The 21,517-nt window shown below is 38.8% G+C and overlaps 2 protein-coding genes across 3 annotated transcripts in view; one reads left to right on the top strand and one right to left on the bottom strand.

The window, feature by feature from the left end:
• The window catches only part of ENTREP2 (endosomal transmembrane epsin interactor 2), a gene marked incomplete at its 3' end in the record, with an annotated part of 36,993 nt that extends 21,549 nt beyond the window's left edge, over positions 1-15,444 (top strand). The window contains exons 4-11 of the mRNA XM_082290447.1: positions 882-899; positions 3,505-3,665; positions 4,076-4,211; positions 8,496-8,571; positions 9,237-9,827; positions 13,761-13,835; positions 14,527-14,855; positions 15,259-15,444. Coding sequence (XP_082146573.1) covers positions 882-899; positions 3,505-3,665; positions 4,076-4,211; positions 8,496-8,571; positions 9,237-9,827; positions 13,761-13,835; positions 14,527-14,855; positions 15,259-15,444 — 1,572 coding nt within the window. The remainder of the gene's footprint in view (positions 1-881; positions 900-3,504; positions 3,666-4,075; positions 4,212-8,495; positions 8,572-9,236; positions 9,828-13,760; positions 13,836-14,526; positions 14,856-15,258) is intronic.
• Positions 15,445-18,037: 2,593 nt separating this feature from the next.
• Positions 18,038-21,517, bottom strand: part of APBA2 (amyloid beta precursor protein binding family A member 2) — a gene marked incomplete at its 5' end in the record, with an annotated part of 37,562 nt that continues 34,082 nt past the window's right edge. For both annotated transcript variants that reach the window (XM_082290430.1, XM_082290431.1), the window contains 2 exons: positions 18,038-18,194; positions 19,692-19,832. In XM_082290430.1, coding sequence (XP_082146556.1) covers positions 18,123-18,194; positions 19,692-19,832 — 213 coding nt within the window. In that variant the 3' untranslated portion in view covers positions 18,038-18,122. The remainder of the gene's footprint in view (positions 18,195-19,691; positions 19,833-21,517) is intronic.

Here is a 21,517-nt window from a genome sequence, read left to right on the forward strand (position 1 = left end):
ATAAGGTCAGCTGCTTCCTAAAAGCAGAGCATGAATTCTAGATCTGTATTTCACTGCCTGTCAGATTTCTGAAAGCTCCCAGCATCCAGTAGCTCCAGGAGCACAACAGAAATGGTTGAGTCTTTTGGATTTCCAGAGCCATGGGCTTTCTCTTTATTTCTAGTAAATATGTTTGAAGTATCTATTGATAGCTACAAACTTTTGCTAAGCTTTTAATGCAGTGTGGGTATTTAGCATTTACTAGTGATGCTATATGCTGTTTATCTTTGTCTGCAACCATTTTCTGTCTGTTGTTTCTGCAATGGCCAATAGTTTAATCCCATGGCTGGCTGGGAGATCCACTGTGTGAGCTGTAGTTTTTGACATGATACTGAGTGCAACTTGATCTTGTTTATCCTGGTGACTAAACAGGCCACCTCCATTTTCTGCTTGGCAGTTCTTGTTGTTACCTGTCCTACTTGCCGTCAGCATATTGAGACTGATTATTTGATAACAGCTGTCTTCTAATACCAAAAATGTGTGTTTCTGTGTGAAAGTATTTGTCAGTGTTTCTTCAGTTTTCTCAGCTGTTTGCATTTTATTACTGTCTTTTATTAACCTATGAAATTTTTATTAAGCCTTCACTGAAACCCTGCTAGACTTCACTATTTGAGACTAACTCTTGAAAATTTTTAAAATACATTTTCCTGTAGAAAGAATAAGGTTTTGCAGGCTAGCAGAGTAGTGTGGAATAAAATATGACTTAATTCCCACTTAGTAGCTTTCAATTGTTTTTTCAAGGATGTCTGTTCTTTGTGGTAATCCCTTATATTTGCTATTGTTTCATTTCCTGCTAGTTTCCCTCTTACAGCGTTTTTCACTTTAATTTCTGTGCCTTCCAGCAGGATGATATCACACAGGTAAACTGTTGTTTATAAACACCCCCCAAACATGTGCATTTTCATGTCCATTCTGCTGCTCGTTGTCAAGTGTTGGTCACAGTTCGTTGCCATGGTTTGTATTCCCGGATCTTGAAAGGGATGCAGATAATTCTGCTGTTGAACTGAACTGCATCCAAACATTAGGTCTTCTCCTCCTGGAACCACAGCCCCTTCTGCACTGTGTAAAACCTCTCCTTTCTGTCATGTCCCACAAAGTGTGTGCTGATGGTTCACCTGCTGTAAAAATGCCGTGTGTTTAATTGCCCTGTTCTGACAGTGGTTAGAGTATCACTCCCAATATGTGGCTGAATGGATCCAGCTCTGGGGAAGTCCAGGACTGAGGCAATGGAGCTACAAGTTCCCTGGTGCAAACCAAAGCTCAGGGTCCATGGCAGTATATGGAAGTCTGGGAGAAGGTCAAGGAAGCTCTAAACTAAAATTGTTCTGTTTCCAGACTGTAAAAATGACCCAAATTATCAACTCTTTTAGGGAAATGAGTGCAGTCCTGAGTTTGGTGGAGTCAGTGTACAAAATATGACCCAGAGCATTCAGATATTTGTGTTCATTATGATAAATGTTTACAGGTTTTAGGTAATTATGTTGAAGTTTTTCTTGCTTCCTTTTTTCCCTGAAAGATTCTTTCATGTATTTCTGATGGTAGCAGACAGATGATTGGTGACGATTGCATCGCTTACGGCAGAAGTTAGGAGTTTAATGGTGAATATTAATGTAATGTTACACTTTGGGAAATGGCTGTCGAAAGATCAGATGAGTTTACACCAAAGTAAAGAAAGTATTTTTTTTCTCTGAGCCAAATAGAGAAATGTCTGACAGTACTTGGTATAACAGCATCCCACCTCACATGGAAGATGAAAGAGCATCAGACACTTCACATAAGGAAGAGTAAATCAAACTGATGCCATGTCTTTGTTTCTATAATGTGCCATGAGTAGAACACAATGGCTGAAAGTCCTTGGTTGGCTGTAGGATGTAATGAAATAACACATTCTGCAGGGGAGGTTCTTTATTAGTAGTTACATGTGGAAATATCTCTGGAGAGCTGATCACTGAGCAGCGAATACTTTATTTTCACAAACAGTTGATATTGGTCCTCCTGACCCTTTGCTGTGCTATATTATTACAGCTCTCACCTTTGAAACAACATACATAGAGGGAGTCTAATAGAACTAAGGTGTAACTCAAGCTTTATAATACCAAAGGCCAGTATCATTTCTGTGGTAATGTAAATTCAGCAGAAGTACATAAAATTAAACTTGAAAAAGTGGTAAATATAGAACTGTGATATTAAAAATGAAGGTAATTTACTTTCTATTTGCTGTATCTCCTAAGCATAAACATCTTCCCTTTTATTTTATTGCTTCCCAAATCTTTATCGTGGATTTAAACAAACAGTAATGTAATGAGCCTACAGTGCAAATATATATGTTGTCTTGTTCCAGTATAAAAAAAGAAATGTGCCTTCAGCAAAGTTTCTTAGCTGGCTTGTTTTAAAAGGCAGGAGCTAAAGATCAAGTCATCCGCTGATCCAAGAAAAGTAATACGATAGCAGAAGCTTCCCTGGAGAAAAAAAAGTTCTGTGATTTTGGATTGTCTTTTGGTCTCCTTTCATCCATGGGGACCAAAATGATCCATGTGTGGGTTGTGGGATCTGCAGCATGGTCCATATTTGGTCTTGAATTAGTTTAGGCCTTTCCCAGAACACTTTTTAGTGTTTCTGATAGCAATGGGTATTGGCATGGCTTCTTTAAATCCTTGCTCTGCTGGAAGCTGATGAGGTTCCTGTCACAAATGTTGACGTAGTTCTCAGTGTTATTACTTTTTATTGTGCAGTGTAGTTACTGTCTTTTGCGTTTTGAGATGGAATAAATGTTTTTCTTACTTTCATACCAGTACTTATAACCTTTATACCACATTTAAGTGCCTGTATCACCAAGCCACAAACAATTATTAATATTTTGTTTTACAAGAATAATAAAGAATAGTTATAAATGGCCCCTTCATTGGAAGTGAAAAATGGGTGGGATATTTCCAGTTGTTTTATTCAAAACATAATGTCTATGTGGTAACCTATTTCTAGTTAGTTTTATTTGGGGTTGTTTTGGGGATTGGCATTGGGGTTTTTCCTCTCTGTAAGCGCGAGGCAGTTCAGATTGGAAACAAAAACATGCAAATAGTTATTTTAGTAGTTATATCTATTGTTCATCAGTTAGTAAAATACAGCTAATTATGTGGGGCTATGATAAAATCATATACAATGTAGAAATATTTCTTGAAAAGCCATTAAATTCTAAATGTCTGTGTCCTTCATCCTAAGAGTGACTGACTTGGAGGCTCATGGCCTCTCTGTCTTTAGGAAAACCTTCTGTTGTGTTTTGGCAATCTGACTCACCCTCCTCGCTGATCACACGTATTCTTATGCTCCCAGACATGCCTTTTCATTTCAGTTTGGATATTAGTGAATTTGATATTGGTCAGGGTTGCTAATATTGACCTTTTACTAAAATTGTTAATATTGCTGATCATGTTTCTACCATCTGAAGGAACTTTACCTGTTCATTTTCAGTTTCTGCCACAGAGGCCACATTCTGCCAATCCTGACTGCATGACTCCACATGGAACTGTCCTGCACCAAACCTTGGATTTTGATGAGTTCATCCCACCAATCCCCCCCCCACCCTACTACCCACCGGAATACACCTGCACACCCGGGGGGGAGGCACAGAGGTGATTCTCCTTCCCTGTTGTTGCAGTCAGCACTTGGTTCTGAGCTGTGCACTAAGAAGCTCTTTCAAACACTACAAAGCCAAATAATGTCCTTCACTTACATTAGGCTTTCTTCCAGAGAGATTACATCCAGGTTTTTGTTAGGCTAATTATATGTATTAATTTGGAGTAGTGAAGGACATTAATGATGGCAAAACAGGCTGGCAAAGATGGCTGGCATCCTAAATAAAAAACAGTTGTTAAAGCTACCCTGTGAACGGGGGCTTCATTTTGGATGTCTGTTCATTTCTTGAATGTAATTCTTTGTAGTGTATTGGCTTTGACTTCAGAGAAGTCTTTACATCACTGTGGTGTAGGTAATAAATTCAATGCTATTTCTCAATTGTTTTCTTGTTTATGTTTTTATATAGAGGTCTCCATTTGGACTTCCCTCATTCCCCATTTGGTGCTTTATATGAAGTAACCATTAATAGCCCAGGAATGCTGTATCCAAGTGAGCTGCCCCCTCCTTATGAGGCAGTGATTGGAGAGATGCCTGCCAGTCAGGTAAGGGAAGCCAAAGGAAATTCTTTATGTGGTATTCAAATTTTCATGGTGCAAAACAATTCTAGATAAATTTTGAGGGACAACCATTAGAAAATACTTACATTTTTTAATGACATTTTCCAGATCATTTTCTTTATAAGGGTTTAACCAACAAATTTTACTTCCTGTGAAACAGCAGTGAGTAGTTCTCTATTGCTTAACCTTCTGATTGTCACAGTTTTCAGTTACCAGCTTCTGCTGTTATGTGGCAAGAAACTGTTACTCCTGAGAGTGCAGAACACCTTTATCCTGAACTTACAGAAAGGATCCAGTGTACTTGAGACAAATATTTACATTGCACTTTTTGCCTTATTCTGTACTGTACAGTATCAACTGAGTTAAAACTGGAATTACAATGTGTCTGCATGTACACCCAGAGCTGATTTGAGCATTTGCTTGAAGGCATTTGTGGTAATTGAATCAGCTGTCACAATACTTAAAATTGCTTTTAGAAGCTCTAATTTCTTGCAGGCTTCAGTAAAAACTCCAGGAGTCAAACATTCTAGGTATTGTTTATCAGTTGTTAATAGCACACTGTGGAAATGCTTGTGTTCAGGTTGCCAAGTTGCACCCACATTACAGAGGGGACTACTTGCCTTTCCCCAAAATACAACATTGAAATGTTTCCTAGTGACTTTTTTTGCACTGAGGGAAGCCAGAATTGAAACCATAAACCTAAAGAAATGATACAAATTTTTGCTATTGTACACAAGAAGATTATTAAGATAATTAATGAGACAAGTGTCTGAGAAAAAAGAATGTTGAAATGCAGAACCTCCAACAAAAATGCAATTAAATCTGTCCAAGTTATGCCTAACTTTGCAGTTTCTGTGACTGACAAAGCAGCTTCTGACACTTTTCTAATCTTTGCCTTGTACTATACCCTTCACCTGACACAACAGACAGGCCAAACATTGCATTACTTTTGATTTATTTGACTATAATAAAATGAATCAGCTTGTGAGTGAAGTTCTTTGCTGAACAGCAAAATTGGAGTTTTCGAGGCCATCTCCTAGAATATTTTTTATCCAAGTTCCATCCTTTTTCCTTTGCAGTAACTCAGATGAACCAGCAAGCCTTGGAGAAGTTGATATTTTTCAGTGATAAAAACCATGGGCAAACGTGATATGAATCGTGCATGGTTTGGGGGGGAAAGAGAAGGCTCCTATCTGTGATAAGAGTTCATATGTGGTACTAAGTAAGGATTAGTAAAGTGTCTAGTTTTAGTAAAGCACAAAATCATTTTGAGCACTGTTGTAATTGGGACTGTTCTTGGTGTGAGCATCAACATGCAGCAGCACAATAGCACCAGCATGTAACAAAAATACAATTTAACAAGATGAGATTTAAAGCTGCAAAGTCATGCTCTTGCAAGAAGATCTCAGCTTTAATAAGTAGATGTTAATTTTTGGCATCTGGGGTCAGTTTCAGCACTTTCCTTGTTCACCTCCGGCCACCTGAGTTCCAGAGGTGTTTGTTCTAGCCACAAGTGAAAATTTTAATTTCTAATGGTGATAATTATATAGTTTCTTACCAGGAGTGAATTTATATGAACCTGGTAGTTGCTTGGTTCAGAGAGCTTGTAATAGGCTCTGTATCTCAGCCCTGAAGCTCACTGGCAGGGATAACCAAAGCCTACAGTGACACTGTAGCCACAGACTTTTCTTGACAACAAAAGCCTTCATGTATTTTTTGCAATTACTGTCCCAGTTGAGCTATAAATGGAGAATGGAGCCAAAGTCTTAAGACAGTTTTGGGCCTACAAGAACAAAATGGAGACCTGAGTTCTTAGGTGCTGCAAATGCTCCCATAGAGCACAATACAGTATGAACTGAAATAATGAGATTTATAAATCCCTCAAAGGCAGGCTTGGCAGTGGAAATCATGGCAGGGATTTAGCTACAAAAGTGCTTCTGGGAACCATTATGTAATAATGTCATAATTGTAAAACCTTTTACTGTGCATCAAGCAATAGGTTTTACTTGTTTTTAAATGGATTGAGGTCCTTAGAATTTTATTAAATTGTACCAAATTAGACTCGATATTTCATGCATTTTATGGGCAACAAATGTCAGTGCTAATTTAAGTAGTTGCATCCATGTAAAAATTGCTGTTGTCATCTGTACTGATTAGGAATTCCCATCTCACGACTATAAAAAAAGTGGTTTTCACACTGTTTTCCATGCAGAGTATTGACTGGTATATAGACAAGAACAAACGGATCAGGGTTCTGGGCGAACTAAATCAATGTTTTTTATAAGGTTTTCTAACCTGTAGGCTGTGCAGGCTTGTTAAAAGCACAGGTTTTCTTTCTTTTTCCTATTGATGGCTTAGTGACTGTCTGAGGATGTGGAATTCAATAAGGTGGTGTTGTTACCCTTGGCTGTGCAGGAGCCTGTATGAAACTGTGTGCTGTTCCTGTGTGCACCAAAACTCTGACCTGGCTTCAGAATTGTCAGTGTTACCTCCCACAATTAAATCCCTGGTTCTCCTTCCCCGAGGCAAGAAGGTTAATCAATTCCAAATGCATATAAAATACATTCAGCAATTATTCAGAGACAATGTAGAGTGTCAATAAATGTTTCAGCACAAATGTTCAGCAGATATTTTCCAGTCAGTGATTAAGAAATTAAGTCAGTGATTATGAAAGCACCTAGATTAAGATTCTAAGAATGCCCCTAGAATCCCTAGATTTTTAAAAAGAAACAAACGCTGTTAAAACATTATATTGCTTCTTCCGAAATGTAGTCAGTCAGAAGTTTCTACAACAACAAAGAGCATTTATGAACATGTCTTACTTTTCTAGTTTGTTCCCAGAACTTCCACAGTTAGATCCCAGGAACAATCTGTGACTTAGAGTGACACCACATTTTACTTTTTACCACAGCTGTGATACTCTGCTACAATAAAGATCCATTAACAAATTTCCAAGGGAATTGTTTAAAAATATGAGTGATTTCACTTTTGCTTCCCACTCCTAACCATCTCTTGCTGAGTTAAGGTACTTCTGGTACTGTTCTTTCTTTGGAGTTGTATTTGCTAACCCTTAAAATAATTTTTAAAAACTAAATGTGTATCAGAAGTTTCCTGGTCACTTGATCATAGTAGGGTATGGATAGATGGATAAAAAAAAATAAAACAGTGAGCACAGTAAGTTATGCACATACATGTGTGCTTTAATCTACAGTGGCATGTGAAATGGAAGCTTTTTGCCTGATAGCTTCAGACTAATTGTGTCACATCAAATTTTTTAGAAGGCCAGACGCAGATTAAGCACTTGACAAAAAGGTTTGCATAGAGGTGCCTGATGCTGATTTCTAGACTGTCACCAACCATAATAAACTCTACTAGTTAATTATGGCCCTACAGACAGAAGCTGATACGATGCTTTCTGCTGAAGATGGTATCATTCTCATTCCTTTCAACCTTTTTAATATTTTTTCTCATTTATTATTACCAGCTATTTATTGGAATCATTTTTTTTAATAATCACGTTCCCAAAGAACTGCTAAAAATCTATTGATACTGGCAACAAGGTCCAATCCAAAGTCTATTCAAATCAGTAGAAAGAAAATTTCCTAAATTTCAGGTGTCTATGGATCCAGTCTTTCAAGCAGGAATGATTCTGTATTTTGTTCACATGATTCTCAAAAGTGAATCCATCCCTTCAGAAAAAAGGGATATTTTACTCAGCAACCTCAACAGGCTGGAGAGCACTCTGCATCAACACCTTGGTTGGCAATGATGTTACAGTGCTTCAAAACACATTAGGAATTAACATCGTCACAAATAACCGAAGGAAAATATTGCTCTTGTGCTTGTTTTTGTGGTTTCTGGTTTTCTCTCTCCTATTTTAGGGTGATGCAATGTGGTGAACAAAGAAAAGCATAATATGAGAAACACAGACTGTGGAAACAGAGATTGCTTGGACTAAAACCATTGGTTTTAACCATTGTAGCCATGAAGTTTAGTAACTTGAGCCTGCAGCCCCAAGTGCCTGTGAATTCAAGATGAATGTACCTTGTAGATTCTGGAAAAATGAAAAATTTCATTATGCTCCTTTGCCCTGCATTTGCTCCTGACCCAAAGATGTCATAAAAATACTTTAAATAGCTTTCAATCTGAATAGCAGCTCAAATGAAAGTGACTCAGCACTGTCAGGTGTGTCCTTCAGATCCTGAGCACTACACTTTGTTTCGGTAAGTCACAGGTTAATGAGCTCTTTCATTCCAAATGTTCATTTAGGTCACTGGTGCTGCTCAGCAAGTGTCGGAATCAAGTCTAGGGGAGAGGAACGCGACCCCAGATTTCAGCACACAAGGTGATCGTGGCTTTGCATTTGTCTCCTTGAAGATGGAGTAGGAGTTTTGAGTGGACTTTCCCTTCCCTTCTGCCCTTCCTAATGGAGAAAGGAGCATTTGCATTCAGGGTATTCATGGCAAGAAGAACCTTTTCGCAGTCAGATCCTGTGGGTGGAAATGCAGAGGAGAGTTTTGCTAGACAAAGCAAGCTCTAGTTAAGCCCTTTGAGGCGGATCTGGTGACTGTCTCTTTGAAGAGTCCTGCACATTCCTTGCAGCTTGTTTCTCATTGTCAGCAACCATGCGTGGCTTCCTGATAGTCCCCACAGTCCTTCTCCAAAGAGTAGTTTTCTCCGTGGCTTCCAGGAGCCTGAATAGGAAGCTTGCTGTTTGAAGCACAGACGTTGGGAATGCAAGTAGATGAGTAGCAGTACAGAGCCTGTTTATTTCAAGTTGAAAAGTCAGTATCAAGAACAGCACAAAAATGTCTTTGCTGAAGGACACCAGAAAGAAGTAAATTACTTCTGTGTTTTTTGCTTCGGCATTCTTCATATGAGAGTTTTTGAGTACTTATTGATATACGTGCAGATTACTAAATTTAAATCAGTATACAGAACATGGGGAGGGAGAGGATTGGGGAGGGGGGCAAGAAGTTTTTATTTTTCTCTGAAATTCTTGTTTTGCAGTTTCTGTTGAGAGCACCTCTTTGATGGTCTCTGGGGCTGTTGATATCCCAGACCGTAGCTACTCCTCTGAAGATCTTTGTTCGCTGGAAGTTCAAGGATCTCTCCACTCTGCAGATCTTTCTCCCTACTGCATAACCCCCAAGGGGGCTGCAGACCTGAGCTGCAGTGCCTTGGATTGCCACACTCACTGCAGGTTTCACAGAACTCGCTCAGAGGGCTTTCCTGATGAGGGTGACAATTCCCACAGCCCAGCTTCTACAGACAGGTCTCAAGGACAGGAAAAGAACTGTACCCATGGCAGACCCTTGGACTGTTCCTCAGGGAATTGCAGCCCCTCAGAAAGAGAACTGCAGAGTTCTGCTCAAGAGAGCAGTGCCACACTGCCTTTGAAGCAAAAGAAAACCTGCTGTGTGGACTTTAGCCAGCCTCCTGCCCCTTTCCAGACCCCTCCCTGTTTTGGGCCTGCAAATACTTCATCGTGTGCAAGTGGCCACGAGGCTGCTGTCCAGCAGCAGCACATTGCAAAACACCCAGCCTCAAACATCGTCCGATCCAGCAGTGCCCCCGTGTCCTGTTCATCTGCCACTGAAGGTAGGTGTGGGACCACAGGGCAGCAAAGCTGGAGCAAATTAGTAGTATTGATGTATGCAGCAATTGGTGCTGCTGGAAATTATATGCAACGTTCCAAAGAGGGTTGTCTTAGGTGTGAAGGCTTTAGCTCCGTGCATATTTTCTAAATTTGAAAATTTTTAAGAATGGAAATGGGAAAATTGACAGAGTGAAATTAATTTTGGCTTTTCTCTATTTCACCATTTTTTCTGTACTGCTCAGAGAACCATGTGTTGAGTAGCTGTTTCCACCTCTCTATTGCTGTTCTACTGAGGGACTAAACTAAGAAGTGCAATGGTAGCTGGGGTTTATTTAGGAAAGTAATACTGGAGCTGTCATGCTTGTCATACAGCAGGTTGTTTCCTCAAGGTGACACTGACATTGACAGTATTGGGGCATGTCAGAGGCAGTCACTGACTAGTGGCAACTTGGGGTGTATGGTGAAAAGGTTTGAAGGACAAAGAAATGAACATGAGGCACATGACAAGATGATAAATTAAAAGGAAAGCTTTTGGCTGCTGTGGGTAAGTGTCTTCTGCTATGAATCTCCTTTCAGAAAAGTAGGGAAGACAAGAGAAGATGAACAGTGTATCTTCGTAAAAATCTGCTTGTTAGTGAAAAAAAAAGGGTTGACTTAGTAGAGAATAATAGCAGGAATGTAGAACTGTCTAAATCACTTGAAAAGGGAGGTTTTACAAAAGGATCTAAGCTGTTCAGAGAGATTCAGAAGTGGCTGGAGAAGTGCCACCTGGAGAAGTGGCTTGAAAGTAAAGATTAAAAGCTTTTTAAGATGTCGTGGATTGTGCTGCTACAAGATCTGTTCACTGGGCTTTCAAACGGATCTAGAGGAAGAATCATGTGATTAGCTCAGCAAAAAGAGACAAAATATTGAAATAACTGGTTTCATTTAGGATGATGTTTTGGTTCTATTACACTTCTTGCATCTTTATAAATTTCAGAGACTTCATGCTTAGCTCAATAATTGAATGTCTTTTACCTTTAGAAATGTAGCCTCTGGGCCAGGAAAAATGAATCTTTAATCTAGAAGTCTGCATTTATTTTATGAGATTTACTCTGCTAGGACATACGTGCTATGAAGCTGCCATGCAGAGAGTAAGTAGGAGTTTCTGAATCCTTTCTGCTGCGTGAAAGACAAGAACAACAACCCTTTCTCTTCTGGATCAGGCTCTGCAACTTTCCAGAACTGTGCTCCATATGCTCCCTGAGCAATGTTTGCTATGGGCAGCCATATCCACGTGTTCCAGCTGGCTCTGGACACCTGGTGGAACAGATGCTCTGACTTCTTTTTTAATGTCCTAAGTACATTCATCATCTCTTCTGGAAAAGTGGCACTCTGGGACACGAGTTGGACATTACTGACATGTAACTGGGCTTAGCAAAGATGGAGTGAAGAGGCAGAGAAGGTTCTAGAGATACTGATACACAGCGGGGGAGGGGGGGGAGCAAGAGCTGTGACTTGGAGGGGCTGGGTGCTGCCCTACTTTGCCATTTTTTGCTGCCTACAGAAGACACTTCATAATGAAATCCTTAAGGGAAGGATTGAGTTGAGTCTCTAGTTGAGCCTAGATTAATTTCTTCATGCATGTGTTTGGCAAACTAGTTTGCAGAATTTTACTCTGTGGAGATTTACATTGCATCCCCTTCCTTTGCTTCTTGTTGAACCTGATTTGAAAATCACATGTAGGTTAGAAGCAGCCCAATTCTAGTAACACATTCTGGCTGTTTGTAGCAGCCCTGAGGCATATTTTTCCTAAGCTGTGACAAACAGCTGAAGTTCTTTACAGTCTTTGTAACATTAAAAAGGCATTTGAACTGGATTTTTCATGGCTGGCTGTTGATATTCACTGCAGAATTTTCAAATATATCTGTGGAGTTGAATAATAGGCAAAGATAAAGGTAACCAACTGAGCTCCCTCAACCAACACACAAGAAAAGTCCTTTGGGTTTTTTTCAGTAACATACACCTACTTTTTAAAACTTGTCTTTGAGGAAAATAACTGGTCAAGTGGACTTGACTATATGAAAGACAGAGCTGTAACTACATATTGTTAATACTAATAACTGTGGATTTTGGAGAGCTGAGACTGGAGGAGCTTTAGCCATGTTCACAAAAGGAAAAATATGGTGGTCAGATTGTAGCTGGGGCTTGGGTTTGTCTTAAGACACTGTCTTTCAACTTTAGGAAAAATACTAATTTATCTTCTGACTCACCTCCCTATACAAGCCAATGTGAAGAGATTTAGAAGCACAGCCTTGACATTTACTGTGTAGATTTTTGTGAAATGGGTTTTGAATGTTACTGTAAGTGCACTGCCCATAGTTTGGAACGTAAATTATTTGACATAGGGATGTTCCATATGTGCAATGGGACAGTAACACAACAGCAGTGAGATCTGAAAGGCCAATAAAACACAATTCATTTGTTTCAAGCACATCTTGACCTGATGGGGTCTATATGGTATAGTCAAATAATTCTCCCATTAAACCTTTAATGCTGAAAGTGAACTTTTTTTGTTTTGAAATACCTGTCATTCCTAGTGGAGAAATTATAAATGAAGGTTCAGTTTAATAGGTGCCTTTATAGTCACTGTGTACTGTCTGAACAACATAAAAATGTGGGTTCACATACTGCTGTCAGACATAGTTCCCTCCTAAAAAGAATTACTTAAAAGTTAATAGTTTGCACATTTTTTCTGTCTTTTCCCTGTAAAGTTTATCATGGCAAAGGCAGACAAAATCAACTCCTAGCACAGATGTTTATTACAATAAACTTAATTTATAGTCAGCTATGATAGAATATGTGGCTATATCAGTTAAGTGCCAGAGTGATTATTATAGTGTTTGTGTTCAGATAATTCAGGGTCATGTCCAGTGGTGTAGCTTTGACTTGCTGCAAGTACATTAAACAGTTTAGTAATGGATGGGAAGACAGAACCTCTGAAGTGTCTCCTCTTAATAACCATGCCATTATTCATGTGCTGCAGTACTTAGGCATAATAGAGCAAATTAAAGACAGAATAGAAGCTGTCTCTCTTAATTTCTTGCAGATTTTCTATGTTTGTAGCATCTTACATTTGTTTCCTTCATTTAATTATTCACTCTACCAGAGAGGATTATGCCAGCTTTTCATTATAAACTGTCCCTGGAGATATGTAAGAAAACCTCTCCTAAGCTACCTAGAAGGTCAAAACCATTTTCAATCTTGGAAATGAATGCAAACAACCAAATGTGAAGGTTTATTCCATCTTGTCACAAATGAAAAAGACTGCAGTAGTAGTTACTGTAGAGTGTGATCTCATCATCACTGATACTTGTGCTGGAATCCCAGAAACTGTCATTAGATGGCAGCTGTGTCCAAAGCTGTTTGTAGATGATTCATAACCACTTATTACTGATTGGCTGCCCAGGTACCACCGTGCTCACCTACCCATTAATTCAAACAGTGGTATATTACATTTGTACTGAAAATAATGAGAATATATTAAAGAAAGGAGGTAGAAGTATTAAATAAAATGCTGGTTTTGTAGAAACAAGAGGGATTAATCTTTCTTGGTTTTCCCATTTTCTAATATAAACTCTGTCAACCCAGGAAGGTCCGAAGTATGCCTCTGTAGGGAGCTTCCCATAGCTTCAACACTTAGGCCTGAAATATTTAGGAGTACAGAGGAAACCATAAAACAGGAGCTCTGTCTTCCTATTTGAATCTGTGTAACAACTCATAGGACATTTCTGGGTGTAGTAGCTTCTCTTTATGAATGGACTTCTTGAAAGCAAGATTTCTTCTGAGTAGTTTCATTCTGTAAAGGAGATAATAAAAGGTTCCAGTGTATTTTTCCTTGCTTTGGGTAGAGGACAGCAGGGGTTGACTTTGCTCTTTCTGTCTGCCTTATCAAGGTGATAATTGTGCCTGGACTCCTGTGTGCAGCCAGTGCCAAGATGCAGGATTATTTCCAGCTACAGGAGAAACAGGTGAGAATTGGTTTTCTAAAGCAGGAGATGGGTTTCCTTCTTTTCTTTTAAAAATAATGAAAAGCTTCTGATAGAGAAAAGAGCTTTAAAAAATCTGGGGCAGAAAAGTCAGTTAACAGCATATATGTATGGTATACAATGCTGATGGAACCTGCCTTGCATGAAAATAAGTGCTGTGAATTAGGTCCTCTGGTTAGATCGGCATTTTTGCTTTCTCTGTGTTTCTTGCTAATCTCTTTTGCATATAATTTCCAAGGCCTAGAAATAGGCAGAACTTTAGTCTTAAATTTGGGGGGAGGGGCTGGGCCTAAAACTTTACAAGTTACATGTAATATAGAGTAGTTTCTTATCATTAATGTCAGCTGAAGTCCTTGAAGGTGGAGGTAACAAAAATGTCTGCTTTGTGAAGTATTTTAATTACCCACCCACTCATTCTCAAGGCAGTCCTCCTTGGTCATGGGAAAGTCTTACTCCTGACCCTGGTTAAAATTACCCACTCTGTAGTGTTTCCTTGACTCCATGTTTTTGCTGCTCATCAAACAAAACGGACATTTTATGACAAAGTAAAACAGAACGGACATTTTATGACAAAGTAAAACTTTGTGACAGTATTTGTTTCGCCTTTCTTTTCTTTTCTCTTCTTCTTTTTTTAAACTATTACTTTAAAGATATTCTTCCCCCCTTTTTTTAGTTCCTGTTTCTGGTTCTCATACGGCTGCCTCTGCTTGCCAGCATTCTTTGAGCAGTTTCCTACCAATTGGAAAACAGAGGGATACAAGGAAAATTGATCTGCACCTAAAGCCAAATGCTTTTCACACAGTCTCAAAAGAGCGGCCACACTCCTTAGTGGACCTTAAGGCCTATAAAGACACTAAGATTTTAGTGGCAAAATTTTTGGAACATTCAAACTGTAATCTCCCTCCAGAAGTACGTCACGTAGTGAACAGCATACAGTCAGTCATTAAATCTGATGAGAGACACATGGAAGAAGCCATCTTCAGTGCCAATATCATTGACCAGGTAGGCCACTGATGTTCTAAAGATGTGTCCAGTGTTCATAGACAAATACCTTATTTAGATGTTTTTACAGTTTAAGTTCTTCAGACAATTCCTACTGAAGTTCTTTTATAGTAACATGGCTTTAGTAAGAAATAATTTGTATTTATTGGGCAGCAATGCATTTTACACTGCAGTTCAGACAGAAAACCTGGCTGTGCTTTCCACCAGGTGCCTGGTCCTGAGCCCTGAGCAGCTGGAAGGACAGAAGCAGGAGGGCTTCTGGAGGGTTGCACCTCCTTTGGAAGTGTTTCAGTGTTAAACAGCTTAAATGAAATAATATTCAGAGACTGAACCTTTTAAATGAGAACTTCTCTTACCCTGTTTTCCCCATTTTTTCCTTCTCCCCTCCTGCCTTTTTTCCCAGGTAATTACGAGTTCCCAGCAGAATGTGAACAGCTGCAGAAAGCGGCTCCAGGAAGATCTGCACCTGCAGAGCTGTGGTGCTCTGAGCTCCCCCGCTGCCCTCGTGCGCCGGCCCCGGCTCGGCCGCGGTTTGGAGCGGGAGAGGCCGCACAGTTTAATCGGAGTGTGCCGGGAGACCATCCTTTGAGAATATTCACAGGTATGTCATTCCAGCAGAGACAGTTATGGAAGAAACCAGGATTGGGAGAAATACAAGTAGTGGATGACTTTAAAAGGAAAAAGTGTCTTCCTTTGGAATTCCACTTTTTTCCCCACAGCAGGATGAGAACACCTGTTTTTCTGAATGTAAATTTCAGCCTCGATTTTTGCAAAATTTTCATTGATTTATTAGTTAAGTCATAACAAGTGTTTTCCCAACCAGAAATGAGTTTATTTCACTGTACTTACAGAAACGCTACTGATGCTGCACAGCATTTCTTGAAAACCATTGCAAACCCACCAGAGACTGGCTGTACAACTTCAAAGTTGTATTTATTTAATGTACCTCAAAGTGTTTTAACTATCATCAGTGTTTTAATAAAAAGTATTTCTGGACTTTGCCTTTTCAACAACTGATTTGGATACAAACATAAAGGTGATTTATACACATATACAGTGCTGCTTCTAATCCATTCTTCCAGTGTCTTTTATTCCAGACTAACTGATCTGTCCAATTAAAACTGCTCACCCCTGCCAATCCTGCCCCTTCAAACTCCACTACTGGCTGCAGTGTGGTTCCTTCCTGCTTTGTTCTGAATGCTCGCGAGTTTGTTCCCGCAGTAGTGTGAGCTACCAAGAACTGATGTTAAAGTTCTCTGCAGTGTGTGACCAAAAGATGCATTGGAACACAACTGAAAATCTGCATTTCCAAAAAGCGTCTTTCACAAACTTCTTACCAACACCAACTGATAGGAAGTTAGAGGAATTTTTATCTAGCAGAACCTTGTATGTTTTCAAAAAGAATTGTTACTCCAATTCATAGTTTTGACAATTTTATTACTAAAACATGTTATTGTGGTTCTGCTGTGTTTATGATATATTTAACATTGATCTTAAAAAAATCGAAAAGTAAATATTGACACTGATTTAATTACCAGCATAAACACAGGTCTGCCAGCAACATCTTCCAGTGCAAGCTTCATCCTGGCTCTCTCAGAGGAAACTGGAAAGGCCTTAAACAGAAGGTTCTCATAAAGAACCTACCACAGGTTGATGTTTCGGGGTTTTAAATTTTTGCAGCAGTGCTTGTCAGTAGCCTTAGTTTCCATTTGAGGTTTAATCATGTACTGGTTTCATTTGTGTCACTCTGAGCTGGGCAGACATCCTGTGAAAAGGTCACAAAGGAACGTAGCTGAAGATGGGTAGTTTAAGTTTTACAGAATCATCCATTTTTTAATGTATTTTAATTATAGCATGCTTCTGTATTGATGTGAAGTTACAGTGACATCCAGTGGCAACAAGGTATGCTGATTGAAAGCTTCTACTCTAAAGATCATAATGATACACAAATTCCTAATTCAAGAGAATATTTCCTTCTAAAAAAAATAATCTGTGACCTTTGCAACTGCACTTAGATGAAGAATTAAATGATTTTCTACTTGGAAATTTTTACTATGTAAAGTTACACAACAAACAAAATAAGCAAGCTTTCTTTCTTATTTCAGATTTATTAGTGATAGGTTAATTCTTTCCTAAGGTCAGTTGCATGCAACACACTACTTCTTTGAAGTACAGGCATCTAAAGCTCTTTAGTTACTGCATGGTAAGGCTTCTTAAGTCACAGTGTATTTTCTTCAAGGCCTTGGCCAAAAGAAAAAAATTAGACAAAGTTACACCAATTAACATTTATCTCATAAGGAATACAACTTTACTACTAGGCTTTTTATCTACACACACTCTAATACTGCTGATGGTGCTAGGATATTTGTCAAAACAATTTACATTCAGAACACATTGCCTTAGGAATAAGAATGCTTTATAAAAGACAGAAACAGGTAAGCATGGCTTTCCTATTTTGAGCTAATATGAACAAAATGGTAATATGCAAAAATTAAAGAAAAAAAACCCCAGCCCAACACATACATCACACAACCTGTGCAATAAGTTATTCATGAAATAACTCTGTTAAATCATAAAAATCACAAGCATTAAAAATAAATATGTATCTAAATAAATATTTTGATTTTAATCTTGTGGCAATTATTCTTTATTTAGCATATGAAACACTTGTTACATGTTTATGTTCACACCTTGCCAAACAGGTTACACTTGTCATAACAATATCAAGTACTACAGTGGTTTTCTTTACAGTAGAATCTTAAAGTTTGAACTGCACACATTCCTTTCCACTGAAATACCATCGATTCAGCACCAGTTTTTAAATTATGCAAAGTCATCAGTATTGGACCACTTTATGGGACTGGGATTTTTTTTTTAACTTGAGGCAGCCAGAACTTTCTCTAATTGCTTCTCTTTGCCGTTTCCTGCAGTCTCATTCATCAAATATTCACATTCACTGTGTTATCAAACAAGACAGACATACATCACTCCACATAAAGGTTACAAATAAATATGTTTTAAGTTCTATGAGAAAAGAGTTTAGAAGATGTTCAAAATACTTAAATGTTTACAAAGATTTTTCTCAGTGATTATTGTCCTTGACCATCCTTCTCAACACTTTCTGTCAAAGAAATAGGAAGGAGAGAAAAGGCAGAGACACCTGTCTGTTCCTTGTTCTGGGGTCCTCAGGTCAGCTTCCGAGCCTTTCATTCATACAAAATACAAAATTCTTTTCAGCTATGACAGCTTCAGCTTGGATGGAAGATGTTAGATGTAGAGAGGGGTCTCTTGACCTGTTAGAAGCCTGAACATGGCAGCTGGCATAGTCTTCATGTGAATCTGTCAATTGATTGCACAGAAATTAATAGAGCTGGTACTAGTTTAAAATAATCCATAAGGCCCCATCTGTCTCTCCCTGTGGTCAAAGTGCATTTTTTTGTCCTGCCTTCCATAGATGTGTTACTAGAGTTTCTCAGTCAAAGTTCTCTAGTTTTAAGATGTTGGTTTGCCGTCTTTGCTTTTTTTCATGTTGGTTGGGGTTTTTTGTTCGTTTTTCTTTTGTTTTTTAATTATTTATTAATGACAATTACATCATGTGACATCATATAGTTTTAAAAGCCACTTAAAACACTTGCTATTTTACATCCTACTCCAATTACAGAAAAATTTACAGACATTAAATAAGAAGTAGCACAAACCTCTCTGCAAATTCATTCTGCTGTTCTGGTATTAACTGAACTTAGATTTGTATTCTGTCTTCCTTCCCTGTGGGAATATATTTTCATATGTATTTTCACCTAATTACAGTAGGATCCTCTGAACACAAAGCTTGGACTCTATCACCTGATATTTAAATGCCAATCAGGAGTTTGGTGGAATAGTTTCTCTCACGGCTACTGTACTTAAATTCCTTCATCACAGAGGACTGGGCCTCCAGTCCCCAGTGCCAGAGGGATTTTACAGACTAAGAGGGTCCAAGGCTCAGGTAACCAGGGTTCCACCCTAACTGCATTTACAGCTCTAGGTACCTATTGGACAACACAAGAGGAAGGAAGGAAAACTTCACTAACTGATAACACAGACCCTCACCAGCTGCCTTGGTATCTTCTCTTCATGCTGTAAAGAAAAGTTTCATGCTGTATTCCTATGTTATGTGAGAAGTTACATAGCAAAGAGAGACCATAAAGGCATGGGGGGCTATAGGAATCTACAGCTTTGCTCCTGACAAACTGCACATACTCTATTACAATTTTTCAAGTATCATTTTCCAGAAGGAAACCAGCTGTCTTTGATTTTTGTCAAAGGAACTAGTGGGAGATCTGGCCAGGGTTCTGTATTAGACTACCATTAAACTCAGGAAGGATTTTGAAAAACTGGAGGATCTTGCTTATTTATTGCTGATTTCTCTAGAAGTACTGGAGAAAGGTGTCTTAACTTATTCCCAAGGTAAGTTGGAAATTAAATTATTAAAATGTATATCAATTTGCATCTCTCAGACCTTTGAATAGTAATTCATTTCTATGGCAGATGCTGTGGTGATAAGCCAAGAGACATTTTCACAGCCAACATGCCTGAGTGATTTGTTCCTTTAATCACCTGGTTTAATTCAGACAGTAGGTTGAAGGTACAGAATTATGCCAGGAACTCTTGCAAATGAATGTGAAAATGCAGTGAATGTGCATCATTAATTGTTAAAAAAATTCTGTTAATTGCTTCTTATTAGTGCCAAACTCAGTTTACTGAAGTGGTAGTTTCAATGCTGTGTTGACACTCTTTTCAACTGAAACATACATTTTTTCAAGTATTTTACTTCCTTGATAAAGACTGTTTCCTTACCTCTCCCACTGAATTAGACAATGCTTGTACTATCTTCTCATGAGCAGTAGCCACGACGCTCTGCCCGTTGATCTCGATAATCCGGTGCCCTACTCTTACCCCTCCCCTCTCCGCTATTCCACCTCGCATCAAGCTGCAAATCTGCCAAGAGAAAACAAAGTTTAGTGAAGTTTAGAAATATCATAATGTAGCACTTACTGGGATTTTATGTGTAATAATGAGTGGTGACGCTGTAAGGATTCAAGAAGATGCTTGTTGAAAGTATTAATCAATGAGTTTTTAAATGGTGGTTTAGTGGTTTGTTAGAGAGGGGTTTTTTTTCTGAGATTTCTACCTATTACAATTTTCATTTTCAGTCTCCAACTGGGAACGTAAAAATATCTATCACAGTGACACAGTAGTAGCCACCATGCAAAAGTAGAGATGGGAGAAGAGAGAAGTTTTATCTACTGTTGGAACACAACTTCTTTCCTGTGCCTTGCAGAAGGGAAGTGGGCTTGCTCTCCAGGGTCACAGCTTTCCTCCACGTTGTTCAGTGCTGCTGGCCACAGGGAGCTCGGGATGAAGAAGGCAAGTTAGGCAACTCTTCTTTAACTGGCAGTTAAGCTTCCAGTAAAGAACTAGGCACAAGTTTTGAATATTATTACCTCTACAATAGGGTAATAATTCTACAAGAAGAACTACATTCAGCAGACATAGTCCCAGCAGACACCGCTACCTAAAGTATTCTGAGATTGCAACATGCGTAGAGTCTGGGCAGCAAGAGAGATCTCAATCCAGTGTGGGGAATTTAAAAGAATGTTTCCTCCTTAGCAACAGTATCTGTGCTGCAACAGGATCCTCCCTGGCAGACTAGACAGCTGTGCATTAGATAGAAATTTTTGGTAAATTGTTTCAAAAGACTGAACCCATGCATCACATAAGGCAGATAATGTATATCTGGAATCTCTGGAACCAAGTAGAGTTTAGCAGTGCTGGGATTTACCTTTTGTTTATCAGAAAAACCTGTTCTTGGAGGAAAATAAATGAGTGCTGGAGCATCAGATAATGGCTGTTTCTGCAGTTACTCTCAATGGATAGAATGATATGCCAAGAATCATTATTTGCTGCAATCTGGTCATTTGCTCAGAGCTAAATACAAGTATGATAAGATGTGGCTTGTGTCCCAGTGAGTTTGTTATCTAATTCAGAAGCACAGTATGTGGGGAGATGGCCAGTCTGGAATGCATTGAAAGTAAAACATTGTCTATGGTTGCCTGAAATCTTTTCCTGTATGGCACTAGCAGCTACCTTTAAACTCCTCTCCACAAATAATATTGCTATAAAAAAAGAAATCCCTTCTCACTTGAGGTTCAGACTGTTTGATATGAGGAGTGAGAATATATAGTTATTCTTTGTTTATAAAAGGCCTTTATCAGCCTTCATAAAAAGAACCAAAACCAACACACTCCTCCTGCAGTGAGATTTATCTTCTACCATGCTCTCACCAGTGGCTGAGTGCTACCTACTGTGGTCCTTAAAGTATTTCTGATGGGCTTCAATGGAAAGAGGCACTATCACTTCACAGAATTGTGTCTTGAATTTCAGTCACGTACAATATACTGTTTTGCAGGTAGTCTACTTTCTAATCATACAGCTGACCAGATAAGCTGTACTACACAGATCTCTTTTACAGAAAGCTTCTCAGTTCAACTCACTGTTAGAATAAGTTTGCTCCTTGCTCTTGGGGAGCAGTAATCAGAAAGGACAAAAAGCAACATGTACCAAAAGAAACCTGGTAAATATATTTTTCGTGGTGTAAAGGAAAATAGACAGTACAGCCAGCT

This window comes from Coloeus monedula, assembly GCF_965178545.1.
Source record: "Coloeus monedula genome assembly, chromosome: 14".
Classification (NCBI taxonomy): domain Eukaryota; kingdom Metazoa; phylum Chordata; class Aves; order Passeriformes; family Corvidae; genus Coloeus; species Coloeus monedula.